The sequence below is a fragment of the Lonchura striata genome, chromosome 6 (genome assembly GCF_046129695.1).
Source record: "Lonchura striata isolate bLonStr1 chromosome 6, bLonStr1.mat, whole genome shotgun sequence".
NCBI lineage: Eukaryota > Metazoa > Chordata > Aves > Passeriformes > Estrildidae > Lonchura > Lonchura striata.
The window spans coordinates 48,724,744-48,746,091 of record NC_134608.1 but is presented as its reverse complement, the minus strand read 5'-3'; the positions used below and the strand labels follow the sequence as shown (position 1 = coordinate 48,746,091).

Below are 21,348 nucleotides of genomic sequence, written 5' to 3'. Positions count from 1 at the left end.
CAACCTTAGTGCAGGTGGACTGAAAGTGCAGTGCCTCTAAGAGCTGTGGTGATAGTGAAGCTAGATACTTTTAAGGTGTCTTATTACCTTTATTTGTTACTGAATTCTCACTGGCAGAAATTACTGGAAATAGTGGAGATTTGTGCATGAGACCAGCCTTGAAATAAAAATGGTTATTGTATATTTCCTTCTTTGAATTTTTGTACTCTTTGCTAATCCAGCTCATTGGTATTCAACACATGTTTCAGAGCTGTCAGTGGGCGAAAGAAAATAATCTCCATGCTGAATATTTTCTTGTCTACGTAACTTTTAGTAGGATGACCCAGAATTACTTAGTTGTGGAGACAGGAAGGTTAAAAAGTTGTCATAGATCAGAAAGAGGTATTCACTTTGTGATGAATCCAGAATGAAATAGTTCCAGTCCTACTAGAAGCAGAAGCCTTTTGTCTTTGGTCGAGGGAAATCCTCAGCTGGTGACTGTGGTTTCTCAACTTTTAGATGGGCCTGAGACAGGGTATTTAAACATATAAGAATATTTCCAGAGCAGTGTATGTTTTAAGTAGTAATTTAAAACATGTTTTTTCAACTCCCTGAACTGAAGGTTAAGAGATATCTTTGTACATGTTTAGGTGGGCATGGACCTGTATCCTAACTGGCTACCTTTTCATGCCATTAGAATTTAAAGCTCTACTTGTAATGCAGCTTCCTTAGGATTTCAAAATCCTTAATAACGCTTAGAGTTTTGGAGAACCAGAGTGTGAAGGCAAGCTGCAAATTGCAGTCCAGACTTTGAACCAGTTGAAACAGATTTTAGAAGTCAATGCTATTAACTTCCCAGCTGAGAGCTGCAGCTATCTCAGATGTATGCTTGCCATGTCCTGGCATGTGGGTAAAATGGTAATGAGGTGAACTGCTCAGGTAAGGCATAAAATGCCTAATTTTAACAGGGAACTTAACAAAAATAGTTTCAAACATTTAAAAATAAACTCAAAATTATTTTTCTGCAGTAAAGTTTGATCTAAATGAGAAGGTGTGGCATTTTAAGGTTTATGAAATAAACTTGCATATTTTTTGCTTTTTAAACTTATAGATAAAATATGACCATTAGCTTATGATGCTAATTTCTTCCTGTCTTACTTCACAGTGGGTATGTTTGTATCTTCACTGTTCAAGGAGTTTTTTGATGCTTGTTGACAACAAACTTTTATTCTCTGTACTTCATGCTTTGGACATTAATAAAATAGGTTTTAAAAAGTAGTAAGACATGTATAGTCAGTTCAACCATACAAATAAATAGTTTAGAAGGATCCTAAATCAAATAACCAAGGGGTCAACTAACTTCAATGAGGTCATTATGAAACCAAAGCATATGAGAGGGACAAAAAGGAGAAGCTGATCATGAATCTTGAAAATTGAAAGCAGTTATCCTTGATAGTTTTTATAACACATATTTTCTAAAAATGATTTATTTTAGTTTTCTTTCAAGTCTAGTGCATAGCACCTAGATCTCTTCCCAGAGTGGTGAGGTGTGTTTTTCTTCACATGCTCTGCCGTAATGCTTAGAGCTCAAGCATTTGTGACATTTGAAAAATAATTGTTTTTTTTCTCCACAGCTCTGGGAAAAGGCCCATACAAACTGGTCAGCTATTTGGATGGAAAATTTGTAATAGCAGCAAAATCAGTGGATGGCATTGTTTTCCCCGTGAAAGAAGATGATGTTGTTCCTGGGCATGTAGTGAGCTTTATGCTGACTTCAGGACTTTATAAACCCAAAGCACATGGTAAAGTCATAAAAACCTAGCATCTTAAATAAGACAGAGCAAATTCTGCCCTTGTCTTTAAGAATAGACCTGGGTCCAAAAAAAATTTCCTTGCTTTATCAGTCAGTTGAATATGCACTTCAATGTCTGCCAAAATTTTCTTTGGTGGGTTTTAGATTGTAGCTTTGTAAGGAGTTGAAAAGCAGCTGCCTCCCCACACTCCAGCCTTCAGAAGCACCAAACTGGTATTGCAGCCCAGTAATCTGTGTGTTCCTGCCTTTACCTCTCCTCTGGTGGAAGTGGGAAAGGATGGGAGGGAAATGTTGCAAGAAAAGTGCTCCCCACTTCCCTTGCTCTGCCAGCATCACTCACTGCCCACACACACACGCACAGATGCCCTTTGGCACTGACTGAGCTCTGTAAGGGTGAGTGCTGCAAATCTGTCTCCTTTGGGTCCCAGCCTAAGGCTCCCCTGGAGGAAACTTCCTTCTTCATCAGAAGAAAGATATGTTGCACGCCTTCAGACATGTGCAGAAAGCCTACAAGAGTATGTCCAGCATTTGTGACATTTATTAAATGCTGAAGTTGTCTGCACACACAGCTTTAATGCCCACAGAGCACTTGGGTATCAATGGTTTTACTGACCAGAGTCCCCTGATGAGCTCTTTGGACAGCCTGAAGGTGGCTTTGTATCACTTAAAAAATTCAAGTCTTTGATTACTATACTTCTGTCTGGAGAACTGACACAAGAGCTCCTGTAACAGAATAGCTGGGGATAGATTTCTTTTATTAGTCATTGTTTTGAGGCACTTGTACATTGTGTTCAATTTATGTTTGGAAAGGGAAGGTCAGTCCTGCTGTTCTGTTCCTCTATAAAAATCTCTTGCTCAGAATTTAACCTGGAAAATAGAATTTGTGCCTTATGGTCCAGTTTGAGCAAATGGCATTTCATCATTTGATCATGAGGAATTTGTACAATCGATATGATGTATTATTATAGGGCATTCATGACTCTTTGGTACCTCAGCAAAATGTATGTCTTAGCAGTTTCAGGCATGCCTGGGTAATGGAGAGTTTGGGGCATTAATGCACTGATTGGCTATACAGCAGGTGTTAAAAATCACACTGACTGTCCTTTGTTACTTATCAAAGAGCTACTTGCTACAGACAATCCATAAAAAGACATTCACTAGTACTGCTAGGTTTTTCAGATTATCTGAAGCTTTTATGCACGGAAAACAAGGTGGTCTTCCAGAAGTGTTATGCCAGAATGTGATAATATATCCTTTTAATAGAGATCATTTGTTTTCCAAGTGTTTTTTTTTTAAAAGAAATGCTATCCAGTCCTGGAGGGTTAGTTGATTTTACAGTAGATTAATGGCTGTTTTCAAGAGACTAGCAGAGTTTACAGCAAAACAGAATGAAGTAATTCTGTGAACAACAGATGCCTCTAACAGGCTCAAGATCTGATGCCCTGCAATTGGCTGCACAGAGGCTGCTTGAAATCAGAAGTACTGCAGGGTAAGGTATCATGAGGGAACATTTTCCAGAAAAAAAAGACTTTGCTGTAACATTCTTAGAGGGAGAGCTACAGAGCTGAATGCAAAATACAGATTTTTAATTTATTTTTAATGAAAGGCTGAGCTTTTAAGCTATCAATTCCTGATGGCAAATGTTACTTTTAAACCTAGTGAGATGGAGTTAAAGTTTTTATTAAACAAATAGCTTAGTAAAGACTGTCAATTAAGTTCTGCTTGACTGCAGGGCTATATTCCTTTATCCTGGTGTGGGCAAATGTCTCATTCTCTTTGTATTGCTGTTGGAATTTGTAGAGTATTTAGAAAACTTAATAATTATCACAATCTAGCACTCGGCAATCCATAGTGTATTTTATTACAAGATTCAGGCTGTTTTCACTGGTAAGGCCAAAGCAAATTTTCATTCCTCATGCTACTAGAGTCAGTAACAGTACATCAGAATTAACTTGGTTTATTATGCATATATCAGCAGATAAATAAGTTCTGTGAGCTCTCTTCTGTTTTATTTTTTTCAGATTCCAGCTTGATTTCATTAGAAACAGCTGAGAGACCAAATTATTTTCTTCAGATGGTCTCCAATAATACTCTTGTCATTTCTAAATGGAAAAAATCAGAAGATTTTCACAACAGATCTACGTTTGTCATTCACAAGAATACATGGCTGTCGGGATACAGTTCCTTTGAGTCATTTGCAAAACCAGGATTCTTCATCCACATTTCAGCCTCTTCAGTTGAGCTTTTGAAGTACCATCATTCAGAGGAGTTCAGACTGTCAACCCTTTTTAAACTTGTAGGTAGGTAATTATATTTGAGTGTTATGAACAGCAGATTTCTCCCTGTGCAAATCCAGGCTAAAAGGTGTTATTTTCAGAGGTGATGAGATGACTTACTTCTCCCCTACATTACTGGGAGCTGTGGGAATTCTGGGACATCCAGGCTCAAAATATTTTTCCCTGAGCATTGTAGTGAAGATGAGAGTCTATTTTCTCATTAAAAGCCATTAAATAGCTTAACACACTTTTTTTTTTTTTTTTAAATTTGCCAAATGGATTTGGAAATACGTACCCTAGTGTACAGTTTCTGGGCAATACTTGCTGTGGAGGTAGTAAAAAAATTCTTGAATTTTCTAGAACACCCATGCTCAGAAAAATGGATTCACAAAGGGAATATAAAAGAACAGATTTCTAAAATTTAAGGTGTGTGGACAATGTTTTCTCTTCTTTGTCTGCTGCCAGGAGAGAGATTTCTGTGCAGTGAATTGTCATTTTTAACCTTGTGGCCTCCTCAGGAGCAACTCCATCCAGTGCTAAGGACATGGCCTGTAGGTTACACCTTTCAAACCTCATTTTCTCCTGAAAAACACCTTGTCTTTTATCCACTACCCACTCAGAGATGCTGTGTCTGTTGGGATGTTAACCAGTAATGTTTCAGTCATCATCTAGTTGCAGGTACTCACCCCTTCTTGGGGATGCAGATGTTAATTTCCCTAATGTTTCTTGAATAGATGCAGCTTTTGAATACAAGACAGACTGCTACGAGGGTGTTTTTACCTACCTGTGAGATTCCCATTCCCATAATAGTTCCATTCCACTGAGACATTAGGATCAGAAATGAAGATACTCACTCTGAGGATGCTTTCACAGGAGCTGGCTGCAGATATTGCTCCTACTAGAGCTGATAACAAAACCAGACTGAAAAATAATGTCAGTCAAGCTATTTCTGGTTTGTTTTGTTTTGTTTATAGATCAGTAAGAAAAAGAAATAAGAATTGCAGTTTTTACATATTCTTAAACAAGTGGAACCATGCACTGAAATGAAGGTGGCCTTGGAGGTCAGGAAAAACATACAATAAGTTATATTGGTGTATAAAATAAAGCAAAGCAGATTATTCATGTAACTCTGCTTTAGTTTTTACTTGCTTTAACACATTAGATACATCAAACATATTCATTTATGAAATTCAGTGACAACAATTACTTGCTGAAACCAAGTGTAGCGTATATAATTCCAAAATCACTGCAAAGGATTATGTTCTAATACTTTTTTATTGTGCTGCAGTTTTAAATGCATAATTTATTTATTTAGCAAAAGTATTTTAATAAGTGTTCCTAGAAATACCATGTTTTAAAATCAGTTGTTCATTCCCTGAAACTGAAATGTATTTTACAAGCAAAGAGAGAAAATGAAATATTGTATCAAATAAAACATGGCCTGGCCTTGTTTTACAGTGACCGTGTTGAATTGTGGCACAGACAAACCTGAAGCATCCTCTGATTCCTGTGACAGAGGAGGCCAACTGTATGCCTCGTGGAGCTTCTTGTTATCAAAACACTGAATTAAAGTGTTAATGGTGTCATTGTGAATCTGCCGATGTTTTGCAGTGCATTATGCTGACAGCCTAATGCAGCTGTTGACTGGCACACTCCAACTTGAGAAAAATGACAGATTTTGTCATTACCAAATGCCTGCTGCCTCTTGACAAATGCTTGTAATCGCAGAGCTGTTGAGGTTTTTGAGCGGCAGAATTAGAGGGCTAATGCTATTACCAGGATGTTCGTACAGCGTTTCAAGCAAGGAACTTTTTTGGGACATAACAAAAATATCTCCCAAGTCTTTTATCTTTGAGGGAGGAATGAAGAAGGTTAAAGCATGTTCCAATTCTCAGTGGTCATCCATTAACACAGAATGGTATGTCTTTTCAAGTGTGAAGTCTTTACCCTCCAGTCATTATACCAAAAAATCCTATTTATGCCAATGGAAAACTAAAACAATTTACCTCAGCAAGTGGGATCAGATCAAATGATCAAGAGGTATTTCATTAATCACCACATCCGAGGGCTTGGGTTTCAGAGTTTTATAAGCAGAGGAGCATAGGGCTCCAATCTTTCTCCAGTGTACTTTCACAAGGGCCAGCCTGCTGATGTAGGGTAATTACATGGTCTAAAAATACAGCAGCATTTGTTTAAGTTAATGGAAAAGTTACACCAGCTCCAGAGTGCGCAGGCAAAAGCATATTGGGTTTCCTGCTGACTATTGTAAATGCTTTGCATATTAGATCAGAAACTCTTGAACCGGGAGCAGCTATTCCTGCGGAATCAGAGGATAAATATCAGGAGCAGAATAATAGGCCCAGTAAATCCCCTTGGCCAGAAAGCTCCTCATGAGACTTCTTCGTGCTCTGTGACGCACATCCAAAAGGAAGAATTTAAAGTGACCTGAGCAGTAGACTCATATCTGTTTAAAGTCAGCTGACAAGTCACTTTTTCCAGTTTCATGGCAATAAATATTGTCACGTTGGGATGCACCATGACTGGGAAGTGTTTGCCATGAGAAGTCACTTCAGCTTTATAACTGGGTTATTTTCATTATAATTTGCTTTTTCTGCTGTCCTGTTCCCACAAACATTGAGGAAATTGAGTAGAAAACTGAATTTTGATATGTGGTATGTACTTATTTGCAAGAAAATACATTTTGCATTTAGGAATTTTTTTGCTGGCAAATGAACTGGTATGCATTCAGGCTATAGAAAGAACACTCTTACTCCTACCAGAGGGACAAACACAAAGGTGTCACGTAAGAGCCATCAATTCCCATTTGAGATTTCTGGGAAATCAGTCTATGTAGGAAATTTATGACCTTTTTATGGGCATAGCTGTTGTTTTCTTACCCTTTTAAAAATAATATGCTCAAACAAGTTACTTTTTATCATTCATATAATTGTCACCCATTTAAGATCACTAGGAGTTATTTTTATGTCTGTTATGAAAATGTGACTTGCCCCATATAAATTCTGCAACAAAGTATTTAATAATGCTAGTTATGTGCTGTAATAGCTAACTTACTGTAAATATAATGACTGTTTTAGAGAGAATTTTCAGCTAAAATTAAAATATCAAGATGCACTAAGTATAGGCACGCTGCACAGAGGCATTTTCCAATGTTTAAGTTTGATACAGAGCACTTTTAATCTTGGTATTTTAATTAACTCAGTCACCTTCAGAAACATGGTGCAAAACTGAAAATTAAATTAACTTTAATGAAAAAGTTTTTTACAAAACCATCTTTTTACCTTAAGTTAGTTTTACACATGATCCTACCGACTGTTTTAACATCAATTTGCTCTTATCCATTTCCATCAGTAGACTTAATTTTCTGGAGTGTCCTGATTCACTCATAACGAGTTGCTGTTGAGTTTAATTTGAGTTTGTTGGCCCAGAAGTTTGTGACGTGGGCCCTGGGGCTGAAAATGCTGAGCAACTGCTGCTGTACCTGCAAGTCCCACATGTACCACTGAACACATCTGCCTGGTAGCTCCTGCAGTCAGACTGAGGTTACTGGACAATAATATCTTCCCTTTTTCTACTGCAAACACAAACATTTGACTTACCATTTTTGGCTGAGTAAACTGGAGGAGATTAAAAAATTGCATTAACATTGTAATAGTAAACTGAACCATACACAGATGCGAGGTAGGTAATTGCAGTTTGCTTCCAGTGATGTTTTGGCTGGGCACAAAGTTTAATTTTTCCAGTGATGTTTGCTTACATTTCTCATTGCAGAAACTTAGAAGTCATGAGCAGGGTTTGTTACTCATTTGTGTGTGTTAAGTGGGTAGATAGGATTTCATGTTTCTAAACTTGTAACTGAGGAGACAGGCAATCTAAGTTACCAAGCAGAGTTTTGCCTCCATTATAAATAGAACTAATTCTGAAGCAATTTTTATACTTACTAGATTTTTTTAAATTTTGCATTTAATTTCAAAAAAGAAAAAAAAGCATCAGGTAAGAAGGAAAATCTAGATACTTGATTTCTTTAAAATAATTTTTAGACCTTTATTTTAAATACCTCTTATTAACACTGGAACATTTCAAATTTTAGGCTTTATTTTTACGTAAACAGCCATTTTTGAGCATAGCTTGGAATTGTTCATATTACAGAGATTCTAACAATAGCAAATTTTGTCCCTGTGATGTAAAAGTCAGCATACAAAATGAAGGTCAGGTGGACTTGTGAACAGTAAGAATTGTCAAGTCAGAAAAAGAAGTGACCTAAGAAAGGTGTTTGTGCCTTAGCAGAACCTTGTGGTCTGTCAGGGATAAAATAGTAAAAATCTTCATTAAATGGTAGCAACTGCTGTTGTCATCCCAGTTTTATTTTTGAAACCATGAAGAAGAAAATCATAAATTACAGGGAAGAAAATGCTTCTCTGATGTTCAAGAAGGTGTGAAAGCAATGGAGTTGAGAAATATCTTTTTAATCTATTGTCTTTGGCCATGTTCATACCTGTGCTCCCACGAGGGGTTTCTGCACATTGATGAGCTCAGCTCCTGCTGGGTAAGAGAACTGTGGGCTCCGCTGGCATATCACCCAGGGCATCAGTCACCATTTTGGGGAGGATTTGCTGTGTCACCAAGCAGGAGACAAATGCGGGTAGACTTGACAAGGAGACACATGGCTATCTCCAAATGCCATGACAAATCCTTTTGAGGACCATGTGCTTGCTACGAGAAGTTTGATTCATTGTCTGTAAGCTGTGAATCATTGTTCTGTGGTGACAGAGCTCTGCTGTTGCTCAGGCTGCAGTAAGCTCGTGTTACTGGTTACTGGAGAGGGAATTTAAGTATTAAAAACATGGGAAGCATGTGGTGGAGGTGGCTGAACAAACCAAGTGAGCTCAGCCACGCCTCATGTGGCTTCCCCTCAAGGCCCTTCCATCGTCTTCATTGCTCCTTTGTTCACTCTCTAACAGCTGAATGTCCTTGTTTTATATTGTGGTGACTAAAAATGCACACAGGACTTGAGGTGAGGCTGCACCAGTGCAGAGCAGGTGTTGTGTTGTTTTTTATTTTGTCTTCTTTTACAGAGGCTTGATCCTTGGGATGCTCAGGTATTCCAGAAGTTAGATTGACAATAGTGAAAAACTCTAAATAGTATGAATTATTGAACTAAGATTTTATTAATATTCTAAAGAATGTTCCCACAATTCATAAAAAAGCACAGATATATGGGTTTCCAGAGACATCCTGAAAACTTTCTGAGAAAAAGGAAGACAATTCATACTAATACTTAACTCCTGCTATGGTGATTTGGTGTGTTTTTAAATGTGGTTTGCACACTCAAAACACTGGTACAGCAGTCTCTTGACTGGAAAATTATATGTCCATTGGTTCTACAGATCTTTAAAAGCAATTATTTATGTCCAGGTTCACAAGTTCTTCAAGTTGTCCATAGTTGTTTTTGTAGGAGTAGAGACAAAATTTGTGAACAAACATGGCTTCATTCTTGACTGAAAGCAGCATTTACGAAACACTCAACAAATGCTATGCATTCATGTGGAGATTCACCCTACCAAGGCATGCAACACCACCAAACTCTGTGAGCTTAGTCTTTAGGAAATCTTGAGGAAAATGTGTCTATTATTTCATAAAAGTCTCATTCATTTGGAGAATGGGAGATGGTATGTTAATCCCAGCACTTGGACGTGTTAATTCTTGGCCACTGTTCTGCTAAATTGAGAAACTGTCATTCTTCATCAAGTTGCAGTCTTGCTTCTGCAAGCTTGTACTTTTATTGTGTTTGAAACTTACTCTGTGGTTAATGGTGTATTCTGTGACCAGAGTTAAAAGTTATGGATTTGTCTCCATATCAAATCTAGGGTAGACTAATGAATGAGATTTCCTGCATTCACCTTGGATTTATTGACTGTTTTCACTACTTTTGGTGATTGCTTGTGCCAACAGGTCTCTGATGTGTTTTTTCTTTCTGCCATATATCTTTATTTTCCTTAAACCTTGTATTTCTGCTATGTATTTTCTTTTGTCCTTAAACCTTACCACTCAACAAGTCCATGCATACAAGACCTCATACATCAGTCACCGAAATATATGGCAAAAATTCCCTTCGTCCATTAGATTTATGTAACTTATATTGGTGTCACTGGAAGAGGTCACAGAAGAAATCAGTCACATGTACTTAACTTATGTGAAACATACTAAATGCATATTTTACTGTCATAAGAATTGTGTTTTTAAAAGCAGTAACAAATTACATTCCTGGATAAAATGAGATGTAGGAAGGGTAACACTAGATGGCAACATACACACCTTTTTGTCTGAGTTTGATTTCTATTTTTAAGAGAATTATTTGTATTTTAAGAGAAGATATTATTAGTTAATAATGACAAAGATAATTAAAGTGCAGATTCCCTAAATTGCAGGAATAAAAATTTCTCACTATCTTCATAGAAAATTTGACTCTCTTCAAGAAGATGTAAAAGAGTATCTCAGTCAAGCAAAGATCAGAAAAACTTAGAAAATGCTTAAAAAAAAAAAATGGAAGTTCTTTCTAAGTAATTAGCATTTTTTCTTGGTGTTTAATGTAAGCATTGTTTAAGATAAGATTGTCTTTAACAATGTAAGCATTGTTTAAGAGCAGTTACTCTGTAGGCTCTGAACAACATTGCTCTGAGCTCAAGCTTACCAGTTTAGAGGGGATTAATATATGATGATGGTTGTCTTCTGCAGGCATGATTGTGCAGGAAATGTCACTGCCCTGTCCTGACTGCTGTTAGAAGGGCTGGGGTGGGCTGTCATAGTGCAGGGACTGAAATCCAGATATATCCTGCAAATCTTGCAGGTGCTGGAAGAGCCACTGGGCTAATCCAGCATTGGGCAGGAAACTGTTCTGCGTGGAGGTGGGGGATGGCTGGGGTGCATTTGAATTTGTGTTTCTGTTATGTGACTTGCAAGTCCTTCAATAAACACTGCAAGGCATGCCTCCTAGTGATAATGTATCTGTGAGTGCTTAAAGAAATATAAGAATAAGATATCTTTGTTGTTTTTCAGATGTCAAATTTAAGCTTCTGTCCCGTTCTACGTGTGAATGGCGTTATGATGCCTGCACAAGCCCTTGCTTCAAGACATGCAGGGACCCTTTGGGAAAAAACTGTCAGACAGTACCAAAGTAAGTGTCTGTATTTTTATGGAAAAGTGTGTAATTTAGGCAAGACACTTAAGCAGGATAATAGGATTACGAGGGCCCAATGTACACTTCACATAGCAGGACTGTGTTCTTGGGTAAGGAGGTAAGTGAAAGAGGAAAGAAATGGAATAAAACCTGCTGCTGTAGCCACATAAATGTGACATTTCAGCCTTTAGTGTACTGTCTGGTTCTGGAATGACTGCTATATTTGTAACTTTCATTTTGGGAGTATTATAGAGTATTAATGAAGAGAGGTTATCATAACTTTGTTTCAAACACTTGTGCCCTTACTTTTCCATTATGTCATTGCAACAGCTATATCTGGCCTTACTTTTTCCACTGCAAAGTTGAATTTGTGCTAAATCTGGTAAAAACTGACACTCAGATTTTGACCTGTAAAAATATTGGGTGTTATAGCAATAGTATTCACTCTTGAATCTGTGACTGTTCATTTCAAAAGCTGAGTGTCACAAAGTTCATGCTTTCCCTTAGATCTGAGTGGGAGTGGAAGTCATGGCAATGACATTTGGAAGGAGTACACGAGGTGAATCAGACTGTCTGCTTAAATATACTTTATATGTAAAATCTTTTCCTGAAACTGAATGCTTGATCCAGAAGATACTATTTGACTAGTTACTGCTAATTGTTTTTCTTTTAGAGTGGAAGGATGCATCCCTGCCTGTCCTCTCAACATGTTGCTGGACGAAATAACTCAAAGATGCGTGTATTTTGAAGACTGTATGTTTGAAATCTTATATATATATATATATCATATATTAGACTTAGCTTAATAATTAATCCTCTCTTTAGTCATAATTTCAAATATCAGTGCCTACATTTGTGTAACGTGGCCTTAGCTATGTGAACCTTGAGCTCACTAAGCATACGTTTTAGTTAAAATAATTTACTTCCTAAAAAATATGAAACTAATTTTAAACTAAAAAAGATGTTCTTTCTTCATAAAACATTTCAGTAACACTAGATGTTAAGCAAATGATTTAATTAATTTTTTTTAAATTTGTCTATGAGTTTTAGAAGTTTAAAGGCTATTGAAAAGATCAGTTATATGAGTTAACCTAGAACTCTGCTGGCTCTATCACTATAATTATTCATGAATTTCAGGCTGTTTTCTTGTGTCTGATTTCAGGCATTGAACCTGCAGATGACAGCCCACCTTTGCTTCTCAGCATTCAAACACCATCAGTTCCACATTTAACACTAAGTGCAAGCTTGGCAGTGATCAGTGAAGAGTTAACTTCATTTCCTGTACCTGAAGCAAAGGACAGGGAAACAACACTTGCTACAAAATTGCTACTCACAGCAACTACAGAAAAACTGGAAATTTTGGCTACTACATCCAATAAAACGCTTCCAGCCATAACTTTATGGCCAAATATTTCTTCACCATCAACAGAAATGATATCTGGGAGAAGCACTACAGCAATGGCTGGGACAGCAACATCTAATGTAAGCTTGTCTGCTTCTGTTGACATTTCTCCTTTGTTTCCATCTGCTGTCAGTTCAGAAGCTTCCACAAGGATACAGCTGATCAGTAGTGGCTCCACTAAACTCCTCAGGGCTACAGAACCTCAGACAACAACTGCTACACATGCAGTGACCACAAGAACAGAATCAGAGAGAAAACCAGTTGCTACTGGGACACCACTTATACTCAGAACAACAGAAATGCCAGTCAAAACTAAAATAATGGAGTTATCAGAAATGGCCACAAGAACACTTCCCACGAAAGAAGCACAAGTAAAACCAGAAGGGCTTACAACATTTACACCCAGTTCATTTGAATCAATAACAGAAAAAACTACTGCATATGTGCCACAACTTTCTACATTGCCTCTGGATGTGCCTTCATATATACCACCAGTAAACTTAACAGGACCTTCAGAAGGGACAAAAATAAGCGTAGAACAGTCTTTTACCACAGTAGCTAATGTTACAGCAAAACCATTTTCTCCTATACTCACTGCTTCATCTTTGTTAAAGCCAGTGTCCTCAGCAACAACAGAAGCAGCAGCTGTTTTAACCAAAGAGAGTGTGAAGACTACACTTTCGCCAACATCCACACCACCTACTTCAGTCAGAAAGACAACTAAAGAACCTCCTCTTGGAATGGTTCAACACCTGACTGGTACTCCAGAGGTCCTTTTCACTACAACTCTAGGTCCAAAGATGACAACTCTAGAAACCCAAGAGACATCATCAGAAACAACATGGTCATCATTTACAACTCATAAAAAGGAAATCCCCAAAATAACATCTCATGTGGAGCATACATCAAGTTCCTATTTCCCTCCCTATTTACCACATGCTAGTTCTAGTACTGAAAAGTCCTTCATTCTTTCTACAAAGAGACCTGCAGTGTCGTCTCCTACTCCTGCTTCTCCAGCTTCAGGTGAATTAAAAAAAACATTTAGAACTGTTTCAACTACAGGATATCCCTTACACATGGTTCTAAACACAACAGAGCTCCTGACTACATTACACACTAAATATCCTGTCTTGGCTGAGACTAGCAGTGTGACACCTTTTTCTGTTAAGGTAACATCCCCTCCTGAAATAGCAACAAAGTCAACTTTGTTTTCTGGAAAAATATCTACTGAATACAAGTCAGCTCTGGTTTCAAGTACAGTGAAGACAAGCAGTCCATCATATTCAGGCAGTGTTACGACACCAGCAATGAAAACCAAAGAAACCACCACAGCTCCTTTTGTAGCTACAGAAAGAGAATCACCATCATCCATCACTGGATCTCCACTTGCTCTCCTTAGTGGGACTGAAACCACATTGTTCACAACACTGCCTGATAAATCACAAGTAGAAAGTATTACTACCATCTCTACTGGAAAGCCATCTGCTTTGTCTTTTTCACCATCAGGTTCTCTAATTTCTTTAAACATTTCTCTTCCTTCACTACCCTCAGATGGAAAAGAGGCATCGCTGACTACTCTCAGTCCCATGCGTACATCCCCTGAAATAACCTCTTTATATCCTAGAACAACTATACAAAAATCTATGTTAACAACAGAAAAGACCTCTCCAGTCCCAACTTTATCTATTTTATCTTCTATATTAGAACAATCAAGTTCAATAACAACAGTACCAGATGAAAAATCACTAGTGAATATCACTGATGCCACATTCTCCCTAACCTCTGAATTCAGCAGTCAGCTCATAACAACCAAAAAAATAGTGACAGGCAAAGAAAAATCCTCTCTGTCCCCTTCTGTTTCACTTCCACTAACAAAGCCTTCTTACACTTTCTCCACCTTGCAGTATCTAGGAGATAAATTAGTTTCTTCACCTTTAACACAACTGCTACCAGAAGTAACAACCACACCAAAATATTCAGTAGAAACTAAAATGGTTTCTGCAGCATTAAAACCTGAAGTCCAAAGTATAACAGAAACAGTGAAAATTCCAGCAGCTGCAGCTCAGCCATCCCTGCCTCCATCTTCAGCAGGCCCATTCTCCTTGCAGACATCTCCAGGAGCTAAACCTTCAGTACAGACCACAAGGACCACTGCTATACCACCTTCTTCTACTCAGAAGACTACAGGACTTGGTCGTCAGACCTCTGAAGCTTCACTGACAAGCCAAGTTCACCAGTATCCTGCAGAATCTCTAACAAAATCCCCTGGTCAGCCACAACCTGTCTTTAGCATTACTGAAGCTACAGTAGAACTGACATCTTTAAAGACCTCACTACCTGAAGGCACTCATTCAAGTATGTTACCTACCTCAGTAGGTCCTACTAAAGTTATTTTACCAACTCAAAAACATTTGCATTTAACTGATGCAGTCACGCAGCCACTTGTATCAACAACTTCTGTTTTGCAGCCTACGGTCCCAGCTAGAGAAACAGCTGACTTGATTTTTGGCACCAGATTTCCCTCTTTCTCACCAGAAGTGCTTGCTGCTTCCTCTCCTTCAGCAACAATTAAAAAAGAACCGTTTCCTTCATTCTCCACACAAAAGACGGCTACAGATCTAAAATTCACACATCAGGCCTCATTTACTAAATTCCTTGATTCAAGACAAACAGTTGAAGTGTCACCTTCATTGGATTCTGAGTCAACCTCTTCAAGGGTTTTGCTACCAGGAGCAACAGAAGTTCCTGTTGTGTTGGGTTCCACATCAGGGGAAAGTGGTACAGAGGAAGCTGTGGTGTTGCCTAAGCAGGTCACAGCTTCAGCCACCACCAACAGCTCCATGGTCCTACCAAGGACAGCCTTGTCCACTGAGGCCCATTCATCAGTTGCAGCTTCAGGCTCTCCAGTGATAACCAGTGCTGGGCAAAACCTCAGTACTGCGTCAGCAGCTTCAGACAAAGCAGCAGCAGTCACAGAGCCCATCTCCAGCTCTTCTTCTCTTACTTCAGAAGCAAAAGGAGCCGTGCCCCTCGACACAGTGAAGTCTGAAGAGTCAGAGTTAGCGACAGGATTCCAATCTGTCCTTACTCAGCGTGCTACTGTTACATCCCAGACATTTTATTCTCCATATTTCACAAACACAGCTTCAGTTCTGTCCACTGCACATTCACCTGCTGAATCAAAAATGTTTTCTTCTGTAGCTCCATCATCAGTCAGTACTGCTCAGACTTCAAAATTTGAAGTAACATCTGAGATGCAAACACCTTCTGTGAGTTCACTGCTAATGGTACATGATCATCCAAATGACACAGCAAGTCCATCACTTTCCCCATTTACTTCATCTACCAAACCACTTCATGGCTTGACTACAACATTTTCTGATGGACTGGTGATAGCTGAAGCCATGGCAGGAACTGCAGCGTCACCTTTTATGTTGCCTCAAGAAACAGCAACTCTTCAAACTTGTACAGTGAGTAGATACAAATAATTACCTGCCTGCTTTGGAACATGCCTTAGTTACTTCTACATACTGCTTAAAAAATAAAATTTTGGGCCATGCTTTGATCTTTAGGATTTAAAGTATCTGTATCAAACAAAGGAGCCTGATTATGTTATTCATTATACCTGAAACCTTGGATAACTTCACTATGCATAACATTTTTTTGAAATGTTATATCACACTGGGTTTCAGGCCTCAGTTTTCTGAGTGTGACTATTACAAGAATGTGTTTTTTCACAAAAAAGGTGTTTCATACTGTCCAGTGTCAGTGTTTTTTCTCCTTGCCCTTCTTTAAAGTATATCTTTCCAGACACCCCTGTTATCATTTCTGCTTGTTTCCATCCATATTTTCCCTTCTCAACTTTTTTCATTGTAAAGTTAAAAATTCAGTAGTGCTGTTCTCATCTTTACTATAGGACAACAGTGTTAATCTATCCTCAGAATTGTCAGGTTTCCAAAGGTGCTTGTAACTTCCATCAACATCATGGGAATCAAGTATTCCGTGCCTGAAGAATGTGAATCCCTTTTTCAACAAAAAATATATAATATTGTGATACTAACTTGGTATGAATGGTAACCTCTGTCTTTTATTGAATCTGCCTTAGCCAATCACCGAGAGTGAGTGCATAAAACACATTTGCTTGGATGGACAGCTGATCCAGGTTAATAAGTCACAGCATTGCCCATACAATGCTACTCAACCCAGCTGTGGAGTTTTAGGATTCGCTACTCAAACAAATGGTGACAAATGCTGCCCAAAGTGGGAATGTGCATGTAAGTTTTAATTCTGCTGTACTTCTGAAGTGCATTCAGGTAACAGGTTAATGCATGTGTGAGAAGGGTAAGAACTGACACTTCTATACCGTAGCATAGAAGTAGAAGATGCATATTTTTGTGTTACTCATTGTCAAAGGAAATTTATAATTGTAGTTTTACATCCAGGGAAATAAAATAAAAATTCTCTTTTAACATACTCAGCATTAGGTATCTGCAGTGGATAGGTTTAGGTCTGACTTAAACACATTTTGTCATCTGTCAAATCAGGGGACACCTAATCAGTACAAATTTTTTTGATTCGTTTATTAACTACTTCAGGATGAAAAGATTTCCTAGACTGTTAACTACTTCTGTTGGACGTATGGGAACTCTGTTAGCAATTGGAACTTCTGCTTAGGCTTTAGAATTTGAAATAACTTGGAGTAGAACTCCAAGCTCACCGAAACACAAAAGCTCTAGCAACAAGACTGAGGAAGAATGCAACTTTTCACCTTAGGAATAAGACTACAGGAGGACTATGGATCTGGCATGATCTGCTGTCACTCATGATTTTTTTTTAGTTTGGGGTTTCTAAAAATTGCAAATATTTTTTGGCAAGAACTGTAAGGAAATAGCTGATAGCTGATGGCAGGTTGTCCCTCTGAAAATATACAGGATTTGATTATGCTGCCCATTTACAAAGATGAATCAGTATCAAATATGTGAAAACATGTGCTGCATATGCGAACCTCTTAGTAAGCTAGTTCAGCTTATAAAATGCATTGGTTTATCTTTACATTTTGTAAGATTTACTGTTCTAAAATAAGGTAGAAAATGCATTTACCTTTTTTCCCTTAGGTCGTTGCACCATTTTCTCTGATCTGAGCATTGTAACCTATGATGGAAAGCATTTGGCTTTATTCAAAGAAGCATCCTACATTGTTAGTCAAACTCCAGATGAAACTATAACCATCCATGTCCTTGACTGTAGAATGGTAACTAACATTTATCAGCTAACAAAAGGTGTTTGGTACTTCTAATAAGATGTATCTGAAAGGCAAGAGCATAATAATACTTTATATTGTGGTTATTCTTTACTTCTGTGCAATATCTATGAATTGTGCTTGCATTTCACAATACTTATGAATTGTATAACATTTTAACACCTGGTTGTAAATGCATAGTTCCTTGTGAAATAGCTGGAAGATGAGAGGAAGGTCCATGTTATCCTGTGGTGTTTGTGATATGGACAAGGTGATGAGAGATTAACTGGATTTACATCATTAGTCACTTCTGTGAGTGCTGTCTTACTGCAGACACCACCACAGTTGTACCAGTATACCACCAGGCTCTTTGAATGCAGGATTTTTATCTATGTTCATATGGACAGACCTGGACTGGAAACACCCATCTTCAGAGCCATAAAAGACTGTAGCAATGCCAGACTGAATGGGACCACCCTGTGCATTCCAAGTGTCTGACAGAGGAGTGACAGAAAGCCTAATGGGGATCCTGTCTAATGGGTAGTGTGGGTTGGCTATTGTCATGAAAAGTTCATTTCTTGTGAGCCTTAACTCCAGTCTCTCCTGTGAAGGCTGGGTCATTTGATGCCTATATAGATGTCCATTGCAAAATTTGCTTCCAAGTTTCACCTAATGGAAGTTAATTTCAGAAGTCCAACATGAATTATATGAAGACGATGTTTTTGTGACTTTCAGATTTGTTTTCTTCTTGTATTCAATATTTTATGTTTTATTCACCCTTATGTAGGGAAGCATGCATTTATTCCTGATCCATTATTTCTGTGCTGTACGTATCATACAGATTCATCATTTCCCGTCTCATTCTTGCTGACCTTCAGATATGTAGGTTGTATTTTTTTGTCCAAACTACTAGTCCACCATATTTTTCCCCCAAAAACTTATAGTTCTGTTTTAATTACAAGTTTGTATGATACAGCACAGTTGCTGAAAACAATGAGGTCATAGTAGTTTGTTTGTTTATCCAGAGAAACTCTTCCATTTTGACTTGAAACTGCAACCACCAATGGTTTTCCTCTCTTAATAGTATAATCTCCCAAATCCTTAATGTCCTAGTACCTAAAACCAGTAAGCAACCAATGTATTTAGGTTTTGCATATCATGGTTATGGATGACGTATTTTTGTTTTCTCCACAGAGTAATTCGAATTCAACTTCTTTGTGCCTGGCAATGTTGAACCTAACTTATGTATCAAATCAAATTATTATCAATCGTTTAAGCAGAAAAGTAAGTATTTTGAGGGGTTTTATTTTCCTTTAGGTAACACCTTATTTCTGCAGTCAGTCACCTCCTCGTGTGGATACCGAGGAAGAGAGAAGAACACCATAGGTTATATGATTCATTGTTCCAATTTTGTAATTCAGTAAATTTCTCCTGGTAAATTCAAAGAGCCAAACTGTGATCCAAGGGCAGTTAACAAGGTAAGACCGAGAGCACTGTAAATTGTTCATACCTTTGGTAGCTGTATTATCTTTAGGGAGGAAAGTCTGACTGCTTCTGAAATTACTTAGGACTTAGATTCCTGAACTGTCAAAAGTCTGGCATTAGTTCTTCTTCCAGACCATTAACCTCTCTTCTCTGTGTCATTTAGATAACAGTAAATTCAAGATCTGCTTGGCCTACTGTTAGAAAATATGGATACAAAGTTGAAGATTCTGGCTTCAAGTATGCAGTTGAGACCCCAACAAAAATCAGAATTCAGTGGTTTCACAACACAGGTGTGATGATTATTGAGTTGAATAGTACCAGAGAACCAAGAGCTTTGGGACTATGTGGTAAGTATAGAGTAGTGCAAGAAATAAAGGCTTTCAAATGCTTTGCTAGGGAGACACATTTTCCTAATTATAGGAATCATTTATTGCAGGATCTGTCCCAAAAATGTATTGCAGATCACTGCAAATTTTAAGATATTGTTAAAATTAATCTATTACTAATTTTGTTTATTGTTGAAATTACATTTGTGTTTATTCCTCTCATCACTCTTTGCCCACAGTGTTGCTTCTGTCTGTAAGCTGTTTGAACCACAGGTATGATTGCAGCTAGCAAACCCAAATAAGTAAGACAGGTCTAAGTCCATGATTTCAAATATGGTCATTTACAGATTTAGGGTTTGATAGCTATCTGATAGGAAGTGGTAAGTGCTATTTTCAGTTTCTAAAGGTCACAATTCCCAGGAAATATAAACTTCAGAGAACTAATCTTGGTTTAACTGTTGCAGAAAATACTGTAGAGAGCACTTCTTAATAATATTGCACTATGTTATGTCTGTTTTGTGCACTGCACTGTTAGGTCTGAGTTCCCCTGCTTAATTTTTTTTCCAAAAAGTACAGCCTTGAATAATCTGGTGGTGTTGCAGCTTTTGCAAGTATATATTTGGTGATGTAAATCCCCACTTTGGTAGCTGCATCTGTAAATTTATCTGTAAATTTACGATGTAAATTGAAGCTGGAAATCAGGATTAAGGAGATCATATAATTACAGTGGATATCTTTCCAGTTTCAGAAAGGGCAAATGCCTGTAGCTCAGTATCAAATACCAGGAATAGCTCAGTCCAGTTTCCAGTCCTGCTGACAGAAATATGCTTCTCACAAACAGAGTTTGAATTTATGCCATTTTGAAATTTGATTGTTATCTCTTACTTGTCCTAACTTCTGTTTTTAGTATTGTTCTCACTCTGTTTGGCTAATTGGTATTGTAAGTAGATAAAACAGAAAAAAGACAATAAAGAGTGGATATTTATAATAAGCATGATTCAAGTTATCCAGAGAATCTTTTGCCTTTACCTATTTACTGTGGTAGGGAGGATTGGGAACATTACATTCCTGGTTTACAAGGCATTTTGACTAGATGACAACCCACTTCTGTGGATGATGTTGCAAGTACAACTCCTAGATGGAATGTGTTCTGTTTCTGGTGTTCACCTCTGACTGGGAGGTTCTCTGTATAAGTCTGCCTGCATGGTGCTGCCTGCTGCCACTTCCAGAGCCTGCCCCAAATGAGCTCATTTTTCTGCACCTTTTCAGAGTGAATTAGTCCAGCCTAAACTCCTTGCTGTGTTAGTGCAAATACAAGCAGCATACTTTCTCAGATATCTTTTAGCTGAACTGCAGCATTGGTAGGTCTTGATTTCCCAGCTTCATGGAAATGCTAAAACTGAGAAGACCATTACAGGTTTGTAGCAAAATTGTCCTTTGGAAGGATCCAGAATCAACAGTGTCTTATACAGTGCAAGCGTTGGGCAAATGTGGCAGCTGTTGAAGAGCTGGGATGGGAGGGGAACATGGATATTTCTATAGCAAAACTGTTGAAAAAGATTTAAAGCATGTCAGTTCTAGTTGCAACTGGATCCTGCCAAGAAAAAATGTGAAGTTTTGCTGTTTTAAATCT

At 37.9% G+C, this 21,348-nt stretch overlaps 1 protein-coding gene across 1 annotated transcript in view; it reads left to right on the top strand.

Annotated features, from left to right (window-relative positions):
- Positions 1-21,348, top strand: part of OTOG (otogelin) — an 89,799-nt gene that overhangs the window by 50,780 nt on the left and 17,671 nt on the right. Inside the window, exons 31-39 of the mRNA XM_021525661.1 lie at positions 1,614-1,781; positions 3,814-4,092; positions 11,143-11,260; positions 11,937-12,016; positions 12,426-16,135; positions 16,771-16,939; positions 17,780-17,916; positions 19,099-19,188; positions 19,553-19,736. Of these exons, the coding sequence (XP_021381336.1) occupies positions 1,614-1,781; positions 3,814-4,092; positions 11,143-11,260; positions 11,937-12,016; positions 12,426-16,135; positions 16,771-16,939; positions 17,780-17,916; positions 19,099-19,188; positions 19,553-19,736 (4,935 nt within the window). The remainder of the gene's footprint in view (positions 1-1,613; positions 1,782-3,813; positions 4,093-11,142; positions 11,261-11,936; positions 12,017-12,425; positions 16,136-16,770; positions 16,940-17,779; positions 17,917-19,098; positions 19,189-19,552; positions 19,737-21,348) is intronic.